Raw genomic sequence first — 16,706 nt, 5'->3', positions numbered from 1 at the left:
AGCCACTAGGCCCAGGCACCAGCTCCCGCCAGGCTCTGCTCCCCTGTCTGCTCTGCTCCTTAGCCCTTGCTCGCCTAGTCTGTCACAAATCCTGCACTTTCACTAGCAAAGTGGCTTGCAGCACCATTTTGAAGGGGCTGGTTGGTGACAGCTGTATTCAGTAAGGGTCCGCCTCCTAGTCCAGGAGGGCATTGCTTGTCTGAGCACACAGCCAATGGTCATTCCTCAAAGTGCCTTCACCTCCTGAGGGAGCTGAAAACAGGCTCAGGCCCAGAAGCGGTGCCTTGGTGGCAGGCAGACCCTAGTGCAGCCAACCTGGGTCAGCAAAACTCCTCCTGCACTTCCCCCCAAAGCCAATGAGAGGCGTTGGTGTGTGTAGGTGATGGGTGGCCTGTTTGCTGGCTCTTCCTGCACCAGGGCTGCCCTCTCAGCATTAGCAGGGTAACCAGATGGGAGAAAAGTGTTGACCCTTTGTGTTCTCCATCCCTTTGCTCAGGTCTTGACCCCGGCCTCGCTGCCCTGCACAGCTGGGTGGCGGCTGGTGGTTTGGTACCAGGGGAAGCTGCTCTGTCCCAAGTAGCATGTGTGTTTGGGCGTGTTTTTTCCCAGTGTGGTTTAATTGCATTTTTCCAAGTGGAATCTCATGTTGTTTCCTGCCCATATGTCAAATCCGAGCCCCATCCACATAATTCCTCACTAGTGTTTGCAGCCCCCTCCACCGAGGGTCCACCAAGCTCATGACCCCTTTGTACTAATCACTAAAGGAGAAGTTAAGTTGGGAACTTACTCTGCCTTCTGGACTCCCCCACTAGACTTGGCACGGTGCCATGTTATTCATTACCCCCAAAGCTCACAGAGTCATTACCCTTGGTTCATGGACATCCAGCCGCCCTCTGACTGTGCTGGTCGAAGCTAACCCCAGTGAATTCTGAGAGGCGTGGTTCATAGTTCATGATGCTTATGGCTTGGGCTCCCATTGCCCTCCAGATGTCCAGCAATATCCCCCCCTCTGTGTTTCTGGTTTACTCAGAGTGGGGTTGAGGTGGGGTTGCAATTTCCAGGCTCGTTCTGCTTTGCATGTGAAAGATCATTGCTACATTGGCTCTTCTTTACTTCTTCAGCGCTGTTCTCTCTGCTGCTCACCAGTTCTCTACAGCTGCCTGCCTCAGCAGGAGCTGGTGGCATAAGGGCAAGGAGCCCTACCTAGGCACCCGCTTTTCTTGCCGTGGAGCTCAAGTACCAGGAAACCTGGAGGTTCCTGCAGGCACACTACTTCAGGTCCCCAGCCATCCGATCATAGTATTAACAACGAGGCTTGGTGGTGTCGTTGTGGCCCATGGCAAATGGGCGAGGGGTTAACAGCTCAGGAAATGTGCTTCAGGCTTGCAATTGGGTGGGAGAGGGTGAAGTGCCTCCATCCTAGGTGTGTAGTGGGAAAATGCTAATCTCTGGGTCTCATGTGTTGCAAGAATCTGACAGATGCCATTGCGAGGGCAGCCGCAGATGCCCTGCAGGGGCCCATCCAGTCAGCGTACAGGGAGGCGTTCCAGAGTGTCGTGTTGCCAGCATTTGAGAAGAGCTGCCAGTCCATGTTCCAGCAAATCAATGACACCTTTAAACAAGGGACGCAGGAATGTGAGTCCTGTCTGCACCTTCCCCCATCCACCTTGCTTGTACAGGTTACGGTACTGGAAACAGTGATGGGCACTCATGTAGCCTGTTTTCCTCTTCAGAGAGCTTTACAGAGCAACAGTGATCTCCACAGCTCTCTGAGGAAGGGAAGTGTAATCTCTCTTCTACAGATGGGGAAACTGAGGAAGGGGTGGGATGAGCTTAGAGAGGACATGAAGAGCTTGGATTAGATCTTGGGTGCTCCTGGCTCCCAGTCCTGTGCTCCGATTGCTGCGCCATGTCTCTAGTTCTGCAGCTTTGGTACCCCTGCCAGCAGCATAGCCCCACTATACCAGCCATTTCCCTCGCTCAGCTGCAGGGCAGGACTGTCTCCACGCTGGACCCTGTCTCTGTCAGTGGCCAACCCGGGATGCTTCAGGAGGAAATGAAGTCCCCTGGGTATCCCCAGATGGCTGTGCTGCACTCTCCTTCCTGCGTCTCTGAAACCCCCGGTGAGCTGAGCCCTGGAGCTTGCTCTTCAGCGTGCTGGCTGGCAGCGTGCACTCATGTGTAATGCTTGACTCCAGCCTTTCTGGCTGGGTCTCCATCTTTCCAGCCATTAGCCCAGCAATGTGTTCCCCAGGCTGCCAGCGCCCCTCCCTCCCCTTGCGAGCTCTCAAAGGCTGCTGTGCCTCTACAGAGCTTGCGTCCCCTTTGTCTTTGATCAGACTGTCTTCTGAACCTCAAAATCAGTCCTGAAATAGCCCCTCTGATCTCTGCTAGCCTCCCCTCTCCTGTGGCCTTATTGGTACTGAATCCCTTTGCCACTGACATCTGTAGTGTACGCTCTGCCCTGACTGAGCAGCCCAGCAAAGACTGGCCACTGCAGAGCCCGCAGGGTTTGCTGTTCTGCCAGGCACACAGCTGGGAAAGAGGCTGGGATTCGTAGATCAATCTGCTGCCTAGTCCACAAGCAGCTTTGGTAGCCCCCTTCTCTTGGTTGCTGAGGAATGCCATGGTGACCGGCAGCAGGCGAGCTGGCCCAAAGCACAGCTGCTTGAGCGCCTCTGAGGGACTGTCTGGCTATTGCAGATATCCAGCAGCTGGAGACTCACATGAAGAACAAGAAGGCGCGAGACCAGGAGGCCCGAGACTCCCTGCTGGGTCAGCTCCGGCAGCTGATCGGCACCTTCCAGAGCAGCACAGACCAGCTGGCGTCCACCATCACCGCCAGCGTGCACACTGAAGTGCAGCATCAGCTGCATGTTATTGTGGGCAAGTAAGTTGGAAACCGGGCCTGCGGCTTCCGCTGGATTGGATGTGCAGGAGGAACGTGCGGGCCGGTGGGGGCAGCAGGGTGTGTGCCAGACAGCCTCTGGCTTGCTGTCCTGTGGGACTGAGCCCTGCCGGGCAGCCCCTCTGATCTGCTGCAGGTGCAGTATGGTCTGGTCAGCTTTGCAGCCAGAGCTTCGTGCAGGCTTGGTGACCCTGCCGCCCTCTAAGGCACAGAACGAAGGTCATGCAGCATGGGGCTTTGTCCCTGGCGCGCACACGCTGCCTCTCAGGCAGAGCCCAGGGCACAGCGGGAGGCACAGTCAGCAGTGTCCCAAACTGAGTCTGCCTGGCCACTCCTCTTCACAAAGACTTGGATTTTGACGCTGCTCTTTGGAGCGTCTCCCTGATGCGCTGTGTCCTCTGCCAGCCTGCGGGACGCCTCGCTCTCCCCTCTGTGCTGCAGCAGCACATTCCTTGGCATCTAGGGGAACCCCAGCAGTGAAACAAATTTGCTGTTGGTACAAGTGCACAACAGATCTGCCGGTGAATGAGCTGATCCTTGACTCGCCCTATCAAGAGGCCTGCAGGATGGTGTCCCAGCTTGCTTCCAGCTAGCACAACGTGTGTGCATGTACCTTGCCAGAGACCGGATTCCCTGTGAAAGAGACCTGGGACCAGATTTTCCTGTCCCACTGTGTAGACTCTGCTGGGTTCCAAGGAATGTCCACTGGTCTGCCAGGGCTGCAGCTGGCCTGAGTTTGGCCCTTTATGCCCTTTGTGAGCTGCTGTCCATTTCCCAGCAGCCAGGTGTCCGTAACTGCATTGGCACTAACTGTCCCCTATCAGCAGAGGCCAAGGGCTTGAGTGGAGACTTGGCTCCCCTGTGTCTGACGGGGCCCCTTCAGACTGCATGGATCAGTGTGGGAGACCAGACCAGCAGTGTGTGCGGGGGCTGATCAGGGATCTCGACAGCCAGCACCAGATGCATTTAGAAGTTCAAACATCCCGTCATTAAGGAACGGGGGAGAGCTAGGCCCCAAGACTGCCTCTTCCCTGCAGATTTCTGGCCTCGGGGCACCTGTGCAGGGATTCTGCTGAATTCCAGGGGCTGGGTGCAGATTTGGTTCTGGCATTTAGCGTCTGTGCCTGGGAACCAGAGCATTTCATGTTAACCCTTGCAGCTCATCCTAATGGAAACCATGAAAAGTGCCTATGCCCATAGCTGAGCCCTGGCTTGACTGGTGCAAACGAGAGCAGCAAAATCCCTGGCAGCTCCATTCTGTTCTCACGGCTCCCTCTGTTTCTAGCATGCAGGAGTCTATTCTGACCCAGGTGCAGCGGGTCATCAAGGGAGAGGTGAGCCTGGCCATGAAGGAGCAGCAGGCAGCAGTCACCTCCAGCATCGTGCAGGCGATGCGCTCTGCAGCGGGCACACCCATCCCCTCCACTCACCTGGACTTCCAGTCTCAGCAGACTCATGTCCTGCAGCTGCTGCAGCAGGGCCGCCTCAACCAGGCTTTCCAGCAGGTACGCCGGCTGCTGCATAAGCCTCATCTCCGAGAGGCACCAAGGAGTGTCCCCTGGCTCTGCCCAGGCAAGGAGATTCTCTGCAGACAGGCTGTGCTAAGGCTCCTCCGGGGGCGTAATCCCAGTAATTCTTGTGAGACGTTTTGTGGAGCTGCTGCTTCCCATTCTGACAGCGCAGGCGTGCGGGGGCAGGCGAAGGGTTAACTGTAAAGCCCTTGACCATGGGAAGCCTCTTAGTGCTGCCTATTAAAGAAATTGATGTGCTGACGCTACTGTAAACATACCAACATCTGTAAGTGCCCTGCCCCTGCTGCGTAGTGTATAGATTCCTCTCCTGGTCCCAGATGGGAACTGAGCACCGTTCTGACCTGTGCCAGGCCAGCGCCAGGCCCCGTCGGTCTGCTTTCCCCCATACAGAGCTCTGAACAAATGCAGCTCTTGCTCATGATATTCCTGGGAGCGAAGGGCCAAGTGCATGGGTGGGGGTGGGCAGGCACTGAACGACCTCCCCGCACAGCTGTGCTGAGACGTGAAGTCCCAGCCTGGGGCTCCGGAGTGGATACGGCTGGACTTGCCATGTGTGGTGCATCCACCTGGAACTAAATGAGCCCCCAGGCTCCTTTCAGTTGGTGTGTGCTGGGGGGTTGGGTGAGCCGAGAGCTCTGGGCAGGGGAGGCTGGCGTGCTGTGTCCAAGTGAGCAGCAGGGTCTCAACCATCCATTGTAGTGCAAATGTGTGTGTTTCTTGTAGGCTCTCACAGCAGCCGATCTGAATCTGGTCCTATATGTCTGTGAGACGGTGGATCCTCAGCAGGTGTTTGGACAACATCCGTGTCCGCTCTCCCAACCTGTCCTCCTGTCTCTCATTCAGCAGCTCTCCTCAGATTTGGGCACCCGCACCGAACTGAAACTGAAGTGAGTCAATCTGGAGCTCCGCCCTACCCCACCCGCCCCACCCCATGGGGACGGGAATACCAGTGTGTCTCTCCAGACTGGCTGTAGACAAATGTCAGGCGACGCTCACTCTGAGGAACAACTAGAACTCCTCAGGTGTGGTCCTGGCTTCTCAGTGAATTGGGGCCTCGTAGGAAAAGACCAGAGCATCACTGTGGACAGCTCAGTGAGAGCCTCTGCTCAGTGCACAGAGGCAGTGAAAAATTAGGGCTACCCAACCATAAGGCTTACTTTAGCTTCCATCGCCACCACACCTAAATGCTGAGTCGAGCTGTTTGCTAAGTGTGTCTTTATGAAGCCAATGGTGCACCCTCCCCTTGAGTCCTGTGTCCAGTGCTGATCACCCCAGGAGAAAGTGGACTTCGCCAAGGCTTGGCAGGCTCCTGGATGCTATGGCACTTCGGTGTAACAGGCTGGTGGTGATTCAGAGAAATTAAAATGTGGAGGTGCCTGTTGAACTGAATACACTAACCAACAGTACAGCCAGTGCAGCTCGCCTTGGGTGATTTGGTAGTAAATATAACTTTAATTTCCATCTGCTGGTGGTGTCTGGTGAGAGAGAGGGTGGGTAGATAGTGAAAACACCCAGTCCCAAACTGCTAACGTGTAATAAAAACTGACATCTTTAGGTTTCAGAGTCAATGTCCCATGTAGCCTGAAGCAGTGGCTCTCAGGGACGTGGCCTGGCTCACTAGCCCTCCTGCAGACTCTTACACTTCACAGTGTGAAGGTTTCCCTCACAGCCACTAGGGCAGGAGACATAGCTCTCTACTAGGACAGCAAAGATCCTGGCGCAGAGAAGGGCTGACTCCATGACTGCAGAACAGCAGAGCACGTGGCCTCTGAAATAAAAGGACTTAAGAAGGGCAACAGAAATGCTTGAAAGCCTGGAAAGGCCAACTCCCCCAGGACTTGATAGAGGGCCTTTGAATGGGGAGATCTAGCCGTTGACTCCCTCTACAGTCCTAAGCTGGCTTAGCTAAGTAAGAGGACCCATTAAATTGCTGTCTGGGTCGATGTGATTTTCTGCCATACACTTAGATTTGGTGATTTGCACCTGAAAGAGGCAGCAGGACCCTTGGCTCCTGATTTGGTGCTTTAGAGCCGGGCAGGTCACATGTTGCCCTAGCGCTGAATAAATCACACATTCTGCTTCCCACAGTGAAAACCTCTTGTGCCTTGCGGCCCCTGGAGTCCCAGCCTGTGAGTCCGAGCGACCATGCTGCATGTGGCACGCTGGGGCCATCTGTCAGCTGCCGCATGCTGAAGGGGAGCATCCTCGGACTCCCTGCTAGAGGCAAATCAGGAGCTAGCTGCCTGTGCCAGGGCAGGTGGGACATGGGGTGTCTGCACATTTCCTGGCTGGGACTGCGCTCTAAATTGGGTCGTAACCCTGGGCTTCCCTTTCTCCCCTCAGTTACCTGGAGGAGGCGGTGATGCACCTGGACCACAGTGATCCCATCACCCGAGACCACATGGGGTCAGTCATGAACCAGGTGCGGCAGAAGCTCTTCCAGTTCCTGCAAGCGGAGCCCCACAATGCCCTCAGCAAGTCCGCCCGCCGCCTCATGATCATGCTTCAGGGCTTGGTCACCCCCAGCATGACCTAGCGGGGCCCTGCTGCCCAGCAGGTGGCTGTGGGGAAGCCCGCCCTGCAGCCCCAGTAGTAACTAACCACGTGTGGCTTGTGTTAAGAGCTCTTGCCAGGGAGCTCTGTCAACAAATATGGATGTGGTGTCTCTAAGGCAAACCTGCCCGTCGCTAAGGCTAACGCCAGCTGTGTATGGCCCCAAATAATCACTGAACGCTCACTTGGCTTCTTTTCTTAAACAGCCTTTTCTGGGAGCGCGAAGCCTCTCGGCACCCAGCCCTGTCCATCCCCAAGTCACCGCCACCTGGTCACTCTGCAGTGCAGCCATTGCATTTCTTTCCTCTCCTGGCCAAAATCCAGGAGCTCTGAAAATCCAGATCGGTTGCTGGCTCCCCAGTGCGGTGGGGTGGGTGGAAGGAGGTTGGTTGGAAGGGGAAGTGATTTCTGTTTAGCCCTTTCCTACAGTGGCCCTAGCCTAGCAGTGAGGAGCCTGGCTAGTCCCCCACGCAGGGCAGGGCAGGCGCCAGCAGGGGGCAGTGCATGCACATCTCCAGCGTCGGTTCTGAAGGGTGAGCCAAGTGGGGGCTCTGGGGTGGGTTGGTGAGGGAGCGTCGTGCGGTGAGCCCCTCGGAATTGTTCGTGCCATGAGCTGGAGAATGTTCATGGATCAGATGTTTCTTTTAGTTTGAATTTTACATCTGTTCGTTTTCTTTTTATCTAAAATTTGAATCTTTCTTTTTTGAATAACATTAAGAAATGTTCAATAAAAGACTTTTTGGAAAAAACCCAGCTGCTGGAGCTGCCTCTGTTCTCGTCCCTTTGTGAGGCATCCCACGACAGCTGCTGCCCTGTTGGGGTGCAGGGACTCAGAGGAGAGCTGTCATGAGATTCTGTGGGAGGCAGTGGGAACTAGTGGCTACAGGGTGGGAATCGGGGTCAGGACTCCTGAGGTCTCTTCCTGGCTCTGCCTCTTGCTGTTCACCTAGCTTTAACCTGCCTGATCCTAGCCACTAGGTCAGTGGAGCTAAAGACCTCCCTCCCTTGCTCCCACAAGTGGCCTGTTGATTGTTGTCTGTGAAGTGCTCTGATATCAGCTGGAAGGAGCTGGCTGCATCCTTATCAGAGGCACAGAGCTTTGCTGCTCTGACAGCGGCTGAGTCCCCAAACACCATCTTGGGGAGGGCTGTGTCGCCTCCAGGCTCCTACAGCTGGGGAAGAGGAGCTCAGCAGCCTGTGGGCTTGTCTACACTTGAAGCAGCACAGCTTCAGCACTTCAGTGTAGACGCTACCTGTGCCGATGGGTGGGGCTCTCCCATCAGCATAGTTAATCCACCTCCCCAAGAGGCAGCAGCGAGGTCAATGGAAGAATTCTTCCATCAATGTAGCGGCATCTCCACTGGGGATTAGGTCAGTTTAACTAAGCTGCTCCGCGGTGTGGATTTTTCACACCCCTGAGTGATCTAGTTGGGTCAACCTAACTTCTTAGTGTAGACCAAGCCTGAGTAATAGAATAGCCTGAGAGGGGACATCCTTGTCTTAAACCTTGCCTTGGCCCAAACGCTCCCCACAGCCAGCTGGCCCAAGTGTGGTGGGGTGGGACATCTGGCTAGAACACAGTGTTGTTCTGCAGCTCCACGAGGGGAGTCCAGCCCAGCCTGGCTAGAGTATGGCAGCTAAAACCCAACCTCGACTTGGCTGTTCTTCCCACTCAAGACAAAGGTGATGGGGGCTTTGCCACGTGGCAGAAACCTGCAACACTTTTTAGAAGCTGGAGGCATGAAAAGTGAATCCTGAAGCTATGCCTGGGGAAATGGAGCCAGCCCCACTGCGGGTGGGCACGGTGACAGCTGCCTCAGCCCCCCTTGTAGTAAAACCTCTGCCATGTGGAAGACTTCTACAGGGTGGCTGAAATGAGCTAAGGGTCAGATCTTACACAATGGCAATCAGCTAGGGCAGGGCTGGCAATAGCATTCCAGCTGCTGCTCTGGGGGATCTTGCAGCTCGATGAATCAAAAAGGCTTTAAGGATTAAAATATTGTGCATAAAAACGGTTTGCTCACAGCTGGCTATCGTCACAGAATGCCTAGTGCGGCCTAGTCACTCTCCACTCCCTGGAGCCAGAATGGGCTGGCCAGGTCATCTAGCGCCCCCTCTCCTCCCCATCCCCCCCTGCCCATGGGCCTGAAAGGGCCTGCAGGATCAAAACCCAGAGCAGCCTTGAACGGCTGTGTAACTGGGACTCCAGTGCCCCCTTCCAGCCAGTTGGCCAGCCTTGGAGTCATAGGCTGTCACTACTATGCAGGTCCTGACAATAACCCCCACCTTCCTCCCCAGTCTTACTGGTCTGGTCTCTCTCCCCTCCCCCTCATTATGTGCACAGAGTCTGTCCCCTTAATCTCTCTTCCACAGCTGATACCTTCTAATCCTTTTAGCAGCTGTGCCGGCCTTTGTTGGATTCTCTTAAATTTGTCAGTGTCTTTTTTTCTTTCTGAAGGGTGAGCATTCCTGTGGGGGTATTATTTTCCAGGCTGCAGAGAGGACAGGGATGGGCTCTGGGGCGTCTCCTGTTAAAACCTTGCCCCATGCAGCCCCGCAGAGGGTGGGTATTTTTAGCTGTTGGATTGAACGTTCCTGCTATTGAAGGTCCCTTACAGTACGGATACAAACGAACATCCTTGCTAAGTTCCTCTGAACTGGTGCTTTCTTTGCCAATGTCATTCAGCTAACATTTTCTAACAAGGAAGGGGAAAGAAGGGTGGGTTTGAACTTGTAATTCCCTGTGTCAATAACCAGTTGGAGCAAGCTCACTGGCTCCCTGTTGCTGCTTTAAAAAAAAAAAATCAGCAGTGAAAAAGTTAACATTGTCATTTGCTCTGTCATCCTTAAGTTTCAGAGTTAACATTTGTTTAAGAGGAATGAACATTTCACACCTCCTTTTTTCAGGCAGTTTGCAGATGCTGCATTGATTTCCTTCCCAGCATCACTTCCAAACACAGACATTTCATAGTTTGTTAATGAAAGCTTAGATTCAGGAGCACAATTCTGCAACAAATTGCACGGCCATGGAACAGGAGTTCACCTTGCCCTGCTCAGCCTAAGTAGGGGTACAGTGGGGCCAGAAGGGAGAAGGTGCTGTGATCTAGAGGTGCTTAATGTCTCCATAGGGTGAAGTTAAAGCACCCCAAGCTCTTTTCAAAGAGTAATCCAGTGTCTTGGTACCACCACTTCTTGCCACCTTTCCTTTTGCTGCCAGGATCTGACTCAAGGTTCTGTAAAGTGTTGTGAGATCCCCTGCAGCACGTAAAAGCCAGAGAAATCCCACATTCTCTTTCCCTGAGGATCAAGGCTCCTAAAGTCTAACCAACTTCCTTGAAAGTCAAGTTTTAATGGAAGCAAAAGCCAAATCCTCCCTGGGACAGACAGGGCAATTTCATTTAATATCTTTGGAAGCTCTCACTGCAGGAAGTTTTATGAATCACTCTGGCTAGGGACTGCATGTAATTCCATGGGGGAGAGTGACCACAGCCTTCCAGGAACCAACAGACGGAGGGTGACCCCTCTAGACAGGCACTGCCTCCTGGAGAGGCTGCATAGACTGGTTCAAACTGGATTCTCCAGAGGCCAACAGCCAAAAAATAGCCTGAGTTTAAACTAAGGCACCAGCTTTGGATCCAGCAAATTGTCAGGACTTCCTGCCTGGGAGGAGGGGGCAAGTCTCTGAAAAGGGTTGACACCTACCAGAGCCTGAGGCTGGAACTGGGGTGACTTCTGGCAAGCTTATTAGCACGTCTGCTGGTTTTTTTAGTTTTGTCTTCAAAATTATCTTACTTTCCGAATAAAAGTGCTCACTTGTAAAGAGCTGCGTGGTCACTGGTGACTGCTGGCAACTGTGGCTGCTCATAGCCCTGCGGGAGAGAGCAAAGCGCAGACACTGGCCTGGTTAGCTAGTCTGGCTTGCTGGGATATCGGAGTGCAGGCAGGGAGCTGTGCAGCCAGGAAAAACCCCGGTCAGGAGGGAGAGATGCACGGGTATCTACCCCAGAGAGATGATGGCTGAGGAGCCAGAAGCCTAGAGTGGGTGCCCTAGAGGGATCACAGAGAGGAAATACAGTTTAGAGCGACTGCACTTATGACATCTCTGGTGACAGCGTATATGGATCTGTGCCAGCGTTAATTGCATAAGTGCCCACAGCAGTGAAAGGAAAAGCACAGAGAAAAGTCTGTCATTTGGGGAGAGGAATAGTGGGGAGAGAGACGGGAGAAGGTAAGTTATGAACAGCTGAAGAAAGGGCAGCTGCTCGAGCTATGCAGAGAAAGGCACAGCCGAGGTGCCTAGAAGAAAAAGGCTAATGCAGGTTGGCAGGGAACACCCAGTCTACTCGTGGAGAGTCCAACGGGTAGGAGAAATCTTGGAGCCAGCGCCTTGGAGGAAAGCAGGAAAGAGGTGGACAGAAGCAGCAACCATGCTCCGTCCCGACTGAGTGCATCACTGCAACTGGGATGATGGACAGAGAGGTCCACAGGTGGACCAAGAGAGGATCCGGCCTACAGGGTCTGGGAATGTAGCTCCTAGTGGACTGGGAGCAAGAGAGGAGACCTGAAGGGCCAATCCGAGTGAGAAGAGGACAGGGAGCACCAACCTCACCTCGAGCTGGAGAACGGCAGCAGCAGAACCAGAGTCCAGTGGTGGAGCCAGTCCCCGGGTAGCTGTTCCGGTGTGTGGCATAGATCTCAAATTACTGCCTCGCCTTCGGGAGGGGGATGGCATGGGGGTGTTGCTGCATGCTTTGAAATGGGGTGTGAATTGAACCAGGTGGTGCAGGGGGATTTGATGTTCACTAATGTTGGAGACAAAGGCCTTGGCTATTTTCACCCTGACTGACCAAGAACTATAAAGATGATGAGCGATGGAAGCTGATCCCTGGTGCGTATAGGAGAAGGGTTGGAGGTGCTCCGTCAATCGGGGACAGGACCAGTGCCAAAGTTCCAACTGAAATGAGGGTTGTGTGAGTAATTGGGTGGGAGGGTCGCCTACAAGTTAATGGCTCTAGAACAACTCTGAACTCTACCACCGTGCCCTGAAGTCCTGGCTACCAGACAAAAGTCCCAGAGCTGTAACTACCGCTGGGAAACGGGCCGACCATTCTGTGGATGGACTGCCTGGGTTGGATAGAAAACCTACTAGGGCAGGAATGGGATCAGAGGTCAGGGAGTGGGCCCAAGATGATACCCATGCCCAGGGATGGGTGGAGACAGGCAGTTCTTCGTATGTGGCCAGTGGGTTGCTTTGCCTGGGAAGGCCCGAACCAAGCCCCAGCGTGGTGCTGGAAAGGCCAGCTGCATCCCAGCTCCCAGTGTGACTGGACCTCCAGGGGGAGGGAGTCCCACCAGCAGTCCACTGATGGCCTCTCATGGTTGTGCAGAGCCATTCACACCCCAAACTACCACCCACCTTGTGCATGCAGAGCCATCGGTCGCCAGTGGACACAAAAGATGGTGGAGAGATACTAGGTCTGCCAGGACTACAGTTAGCCCCATTGTGACATCCCATCAAACGCTCCAGGGTGTGAAAGGTGGGTCAAAGTTCAAAAGCCCAGATCTCTATGCAGAGCAGGGAGGGGCCCGGAGCCCTGGCTGAGGGTACTGTCAGACACACCACGTTCTTTGCTTTTGGGATGATAGCATGGCTGTAAAGCCTCTGTTAGCTCCAGAGCTGCCGGATGCTGTCAGCCAATGTGCAAATGGAGCAGTGGCAGGGAGGAGGGGGCATATCACCCATCAGCATTTGAGAGGAATCCAGTTACCTTCCCAGTGTATGCAGACAAATATCCAGGGGGGTTGGGATGGGGGAGTGAGACAGCTTCCTAGTCCAGGGAAAGGACAAGGATGAGATCTCCAGCCATGAAGCCCAGGCCAGGTAAGCTCTGCCCACCCTAACCCGGGGCAGTTCAGAGCGTGGTGATGGCAGTGCCTCCAGCGAAAAGCAGGGACACTGAGGCAGCTGCGGTGCTCTGCCTACATTGCCACCCAGCCAGGATGGGAAATGCCCAAGCCAAGGGTCAGACAGCTGCTTGGGAGATGACAGAGTAACTCCAGCCAGGAAAGGGGCTGCTGTCCCAGTGTGTGGGGAACAATACTCCTCTTCCTCCCTCCGGAGAAGCGGAGTTGAGACCACGGGGGTCCCTGGGCCTAACCTCTGGGGGATGTGGGGGCAAGAAAGGAACTTGGCTGTAAGGCAGGTCCGAGGACTCTCCCTTGGCCACCCCTTCTGCTGCCTGAGAGCTGTTCCCAGAGAGGCAGCCCTGACGTATTTCTCCCTTTGGGCCAAGGAGTGGCCACTTGTGATTTGCCCAAAGCCAGTGAAGAAACTCAACCCATCTCTGGGGCAGCCGACCCCTTGAGGGACAAAGGGGCACCACACACCCTCCCTAGAAACTGGGAGAGGACCAGGTTCCAAACTTACACCCACAGGTTTGGGGGTAACAAGGGTAAGCCGTAGCATGAGAGCACCCCAGTTTCTAAGGGGGAAATGATCCGGTAGAGTTGTTAAAGGGCTCAGAGTGGATTTCTGAAGGACAGGTGGTGGCTGGCCAGCAGAACGTTTATCAGCTGAATAGGTGAAATGTGAAATGGTGAGAGGTCCTGGCAGAAACACTGGCCAGGCCAGGCCAGGGAACAGCTCAATGGGTTCGCCTAGGATGCTGGGCAAACACCCAAGTTACACCCACATCTTTGGGGGGGAAATGTGATAGCTGCAACATTTCCTGCAACGTCCTTGGGAGCTCTCACTGTACGAAGCATGTGTAGTGTTGTGGGCCAGGGACTGTCTGTAATTCCATGGGGGACAGTGACCACAGCCCTCCAGGAACTAAGAACAGTGGAGAGTGATTAGTCAAATTCAGGCTGTAAACCCCCTCCCTTCCTATGTGCCACCACCTGAAAAGCTCAGATATGCTGGTTCAAACTGGATTCTCCAGAGCCCAACTGAAGGACTTTTGGATGTATAGCCAGGGCCTGCTTTCTAATCCAGCAAGCGGAGAGGACCTTCTGTCCAAGGGGGCCCCAGTCCTTGGGAATCGGTTGGAAGGACTGTGCCAGAGGGTGAAGTCAGGGTGCAGCCTGCATATAGGGGCTTTCGTTGTTTTCAATGTGTTTACCCTGGGGTGCTTTCAACTTCAGAGGAGACGTGCTTGCTTCAAAGGGGCCAGGTGGTAACTTGTGATGGCTGACACCACACTGCTCTCAGCCCCTGGAGGGAGAGCGCACAGGACAGATGCTGGCCTTGTGGTCGCCCGCTTGGCTGGGGAATTCACAGGGTTGGCAGGGAACTGTGCAGCCTGGAAAAACCCCACTCAGGAGGAAGAGGGGTGACAGCTGAGAAGCCGGGAGGCTAGAGGGGGTGTCCTCAAGGGACATGGAGGGGGAATATAGGTGCAGTAGCCCTAAATCAGTCGTTTCCCCCTCCCCTTGATTTGATGTCACCTGGGAAAGTGTCAGCCCCAGAGAGAACTGGTTTGCAGTGTTGGGCAGTAGGGGAAAGGAAAACAGATCTCAGACCCCAAACTTGAGCCTCACAGTTCACAGCTGGGCAGAGGCTGTGTCCTGCAGCCTGTGCTCACCCTACAGGCTCACTGGCATCTAGCCCCCTAAGCGACACCTGGACAGCATGTAACACTGCAACTCTGTGACACCTCCTCAGTCAGTGACAGCGAGTCACCCCAGGGCTGCCTCTTGCCCAGTGCGGCTTAGCAAATACTTTAGAAAGGGGAGCAGGGTGACCTTAGTGTAGCAGTCCAGCCCCTCCAGGGCACAGGTCTCGGAGCTGGGCACAAGCATGCAGCCTGAAGGAGGCCTTGGACAGTGCAGTCTGCAAAGGCAAAGTGCTCGGGCCAACCCGGGGGCTGGTGCCCATCACTAACCACCAGTTCCAAGGGCGGCAGGCTGGTGCTTTCCTCGCTGGCACTGCTGGTTTCTGCCCAGCTTGGAGAGCAAGGACTGGCTAGAGCTGAGGGTGCTGGTGAGGAAGGCAGCGAAGAGGGTAAATTCCTTGCTCCATCACAGGCCCGGGTGTGAGGGTGGGCAGATCCCTGTCTTGGTGACTCAGTTTCCCCATCTGTAAAATGAGTCTCACAGAGGCCGGAGGTGGCCAGAAGCTGTGGGGCTGGGGTGGATGCAGGGATGGGACCTTAGCTGGCTCTCCGCCCCACCGCCTTTGCCCGGCAAGCTCCCCACTGCACACCCCAGGCTCCCTGCTCCTAAAGCGCGCTGAGGAGTCCAGCCCGCGGCGGAGGGGCAGGGGCAGGGGCAGGGCCGGGGTGGAGGCGGGAGCCCTGCAGAGGCCGGGGAGCTGCCGGGCTGAAGATGTCAAGCCCGCCGGGGCTGCGAGGGGAGGTCGGGGCTGGCCGGGCGGCGGGGGGCGGAGCCGGTGAGATGGGCTGGGCCCGGCGGGGGGCGGGTCTCTCCGGCCCGGGGACCTGCCCGCTCAGTCCCGGCGCTGCTCAGTGGAGCTGGCGGCTGCTGGAGCTGGGCGCGCGGGGCGGCAGCGGGCTCGGCAGGGCTCGGGGCACCATGGGCGGCGGCTGCTGGAAGCTGCCCGCTTTGCTGGGGGCGCTGTTGCTGCTGCACGTGGGTGAGTCGCGGGGCGGGGCGGGGGCCGGGGCCGCTGTCGGGTGCACGCGGCTGTCCCGCGGAGAGCCGGGCCGGGGAGGCGAGGCTGCGAGCGCGGGAATTTCCTCGCTGTCCCTTCACCGAATCGCCGTTTCGATCCGGTGCGGGCGCCCCGGGCTCGGGTCCGGCTCCGGAGCCGCTGTTCAGTTCGGAGAAGCCAGGGGCTGGGGGCTCCCTGGTCACGGCTTCTCCGGCCCGCCCCGCCCCGCCACTGTGCGGGGGGACCCTGCTCTGACGCTGCCTGCCCAGCCTGGACCGGCCCCTGGCGTCCCCAGCCCGCCCGCGTGGCCGGGGGTCTCAGCTGGGGCCGGGGGGTAGCCCGCGCCCCTCGGTTGTCTTTCCCGATCGGCTGTCAGCCTTTCCAGACTATTGCACCCTGGCCGCTCAGGAGCCTGATCTGCTCTGTGTCCCCTCACGGACCAGATCAGACCCGAGAACAGAGGCACCCCGGGCAGAGTCACTGAGCAGTCGCTGCCTTTCCCCTTCTGCCTGTGTGAAATCTGAGTTTGCACGGACTCCGCCAGCGCTTTTTATGCAGCCTGGTGGAAACTAGGCAAACATCCTAGGTGAGTTGATGTACCCCTGAAGACCTCTGCCTACCCCCAGGAACACTGCAATGTCTGGCTTGAAATGTGCATTGTAACAACACTTTCCTGTTGGACTTCAGAACAAAGGAGGGTTTCTTTAGCTTTATACTTCTGATGAGGGCAGAGCCCCAAGGATCAGCGCCCAATTGCGCTAGGCAGTGCACCAGGTGTAGTAAAGGGACAGTCCCGGCCCCTAGGAGCTTCCAGGCTAGGCTGATGAGTCAGAAAAGTGGGGGAAGGAGGACCTGACACTGCCCCTTTTCAAGGCAGCCCAGAAGGGGAAATCTGGGCTTACCCCTTTCTGCTTCTTAATGATGGAGAAATAAAGCTGGATACTCCATGGGTGATTTTTCCTGCCTTAGAGACAACCTGAGAGACAAGATGGTCTTTTTCTGGACCAAGTTCTGCTGGTGAGAGACAGACAGATATCACCTCACCCACCTTGTCTCTGATATCCTGCAACTGGCCATACTTAGAGGCAACCTACATTCTTAA

General features: G+C 55.7%; 1 protein-coding gene across 1 annotated transcript in view; it reads left to right on the top strand.

Moving 5' to 3' along the window:
• Positions 1-7,959, top strand: part of EDC4 (enhancer of mRNA decapping 4) — a 57,400-nt gene extending 49,441 nt beyond the window's left edge. The window contains exons 25-29 of the mRNA XM_067553037.1: positions 1,470-1,635; positions 2,704-2,890; positions 4,194-4,413; positions 5,164-5,327; positions 6,784-7,959. Of these exons, the coding sequence (XP_067409138.1) occupies positions 1,470-1,635; positions 2,704-2,890; positions 4,194-4,413; positions 5,164-5,327; positions 6,784-6,976 (930 nt within the window). The 3' untranslated portion in view covers positions 6,977-7,959. The remainder of the gene's footprint in view (positions 1-1,469; positions 1,636-2,703; positions 2,891-4,193; positions 4,414-5,163; positions 5,328-6,783) is intronic.
• The last annotated feature ends 8,747 nt before the right edge of the window (positions 7,960-16,706 follow it).

Source organism: Emydura macquarii, unplaced genomic scaffold (assembly GCF_026122565.2).
Source record: "Emydura macquarii macquarii isolate MOO-44397 ecotype Brisbane River unplaced genomic scaffold, CSIRO-AGI_Emac_v2 contig_295, whole genome shotgun sequence".
In the NCBI taxonomy this organism is placed as follows: domain Eukaryota; kingdom Metazoa; phylum Chordata; order Testudines; family Chelidae; genus Emydura; species Emydura macquarii.
This window is presented reverse-complemented; position numbering and strand designations above follow the sequence as displayed.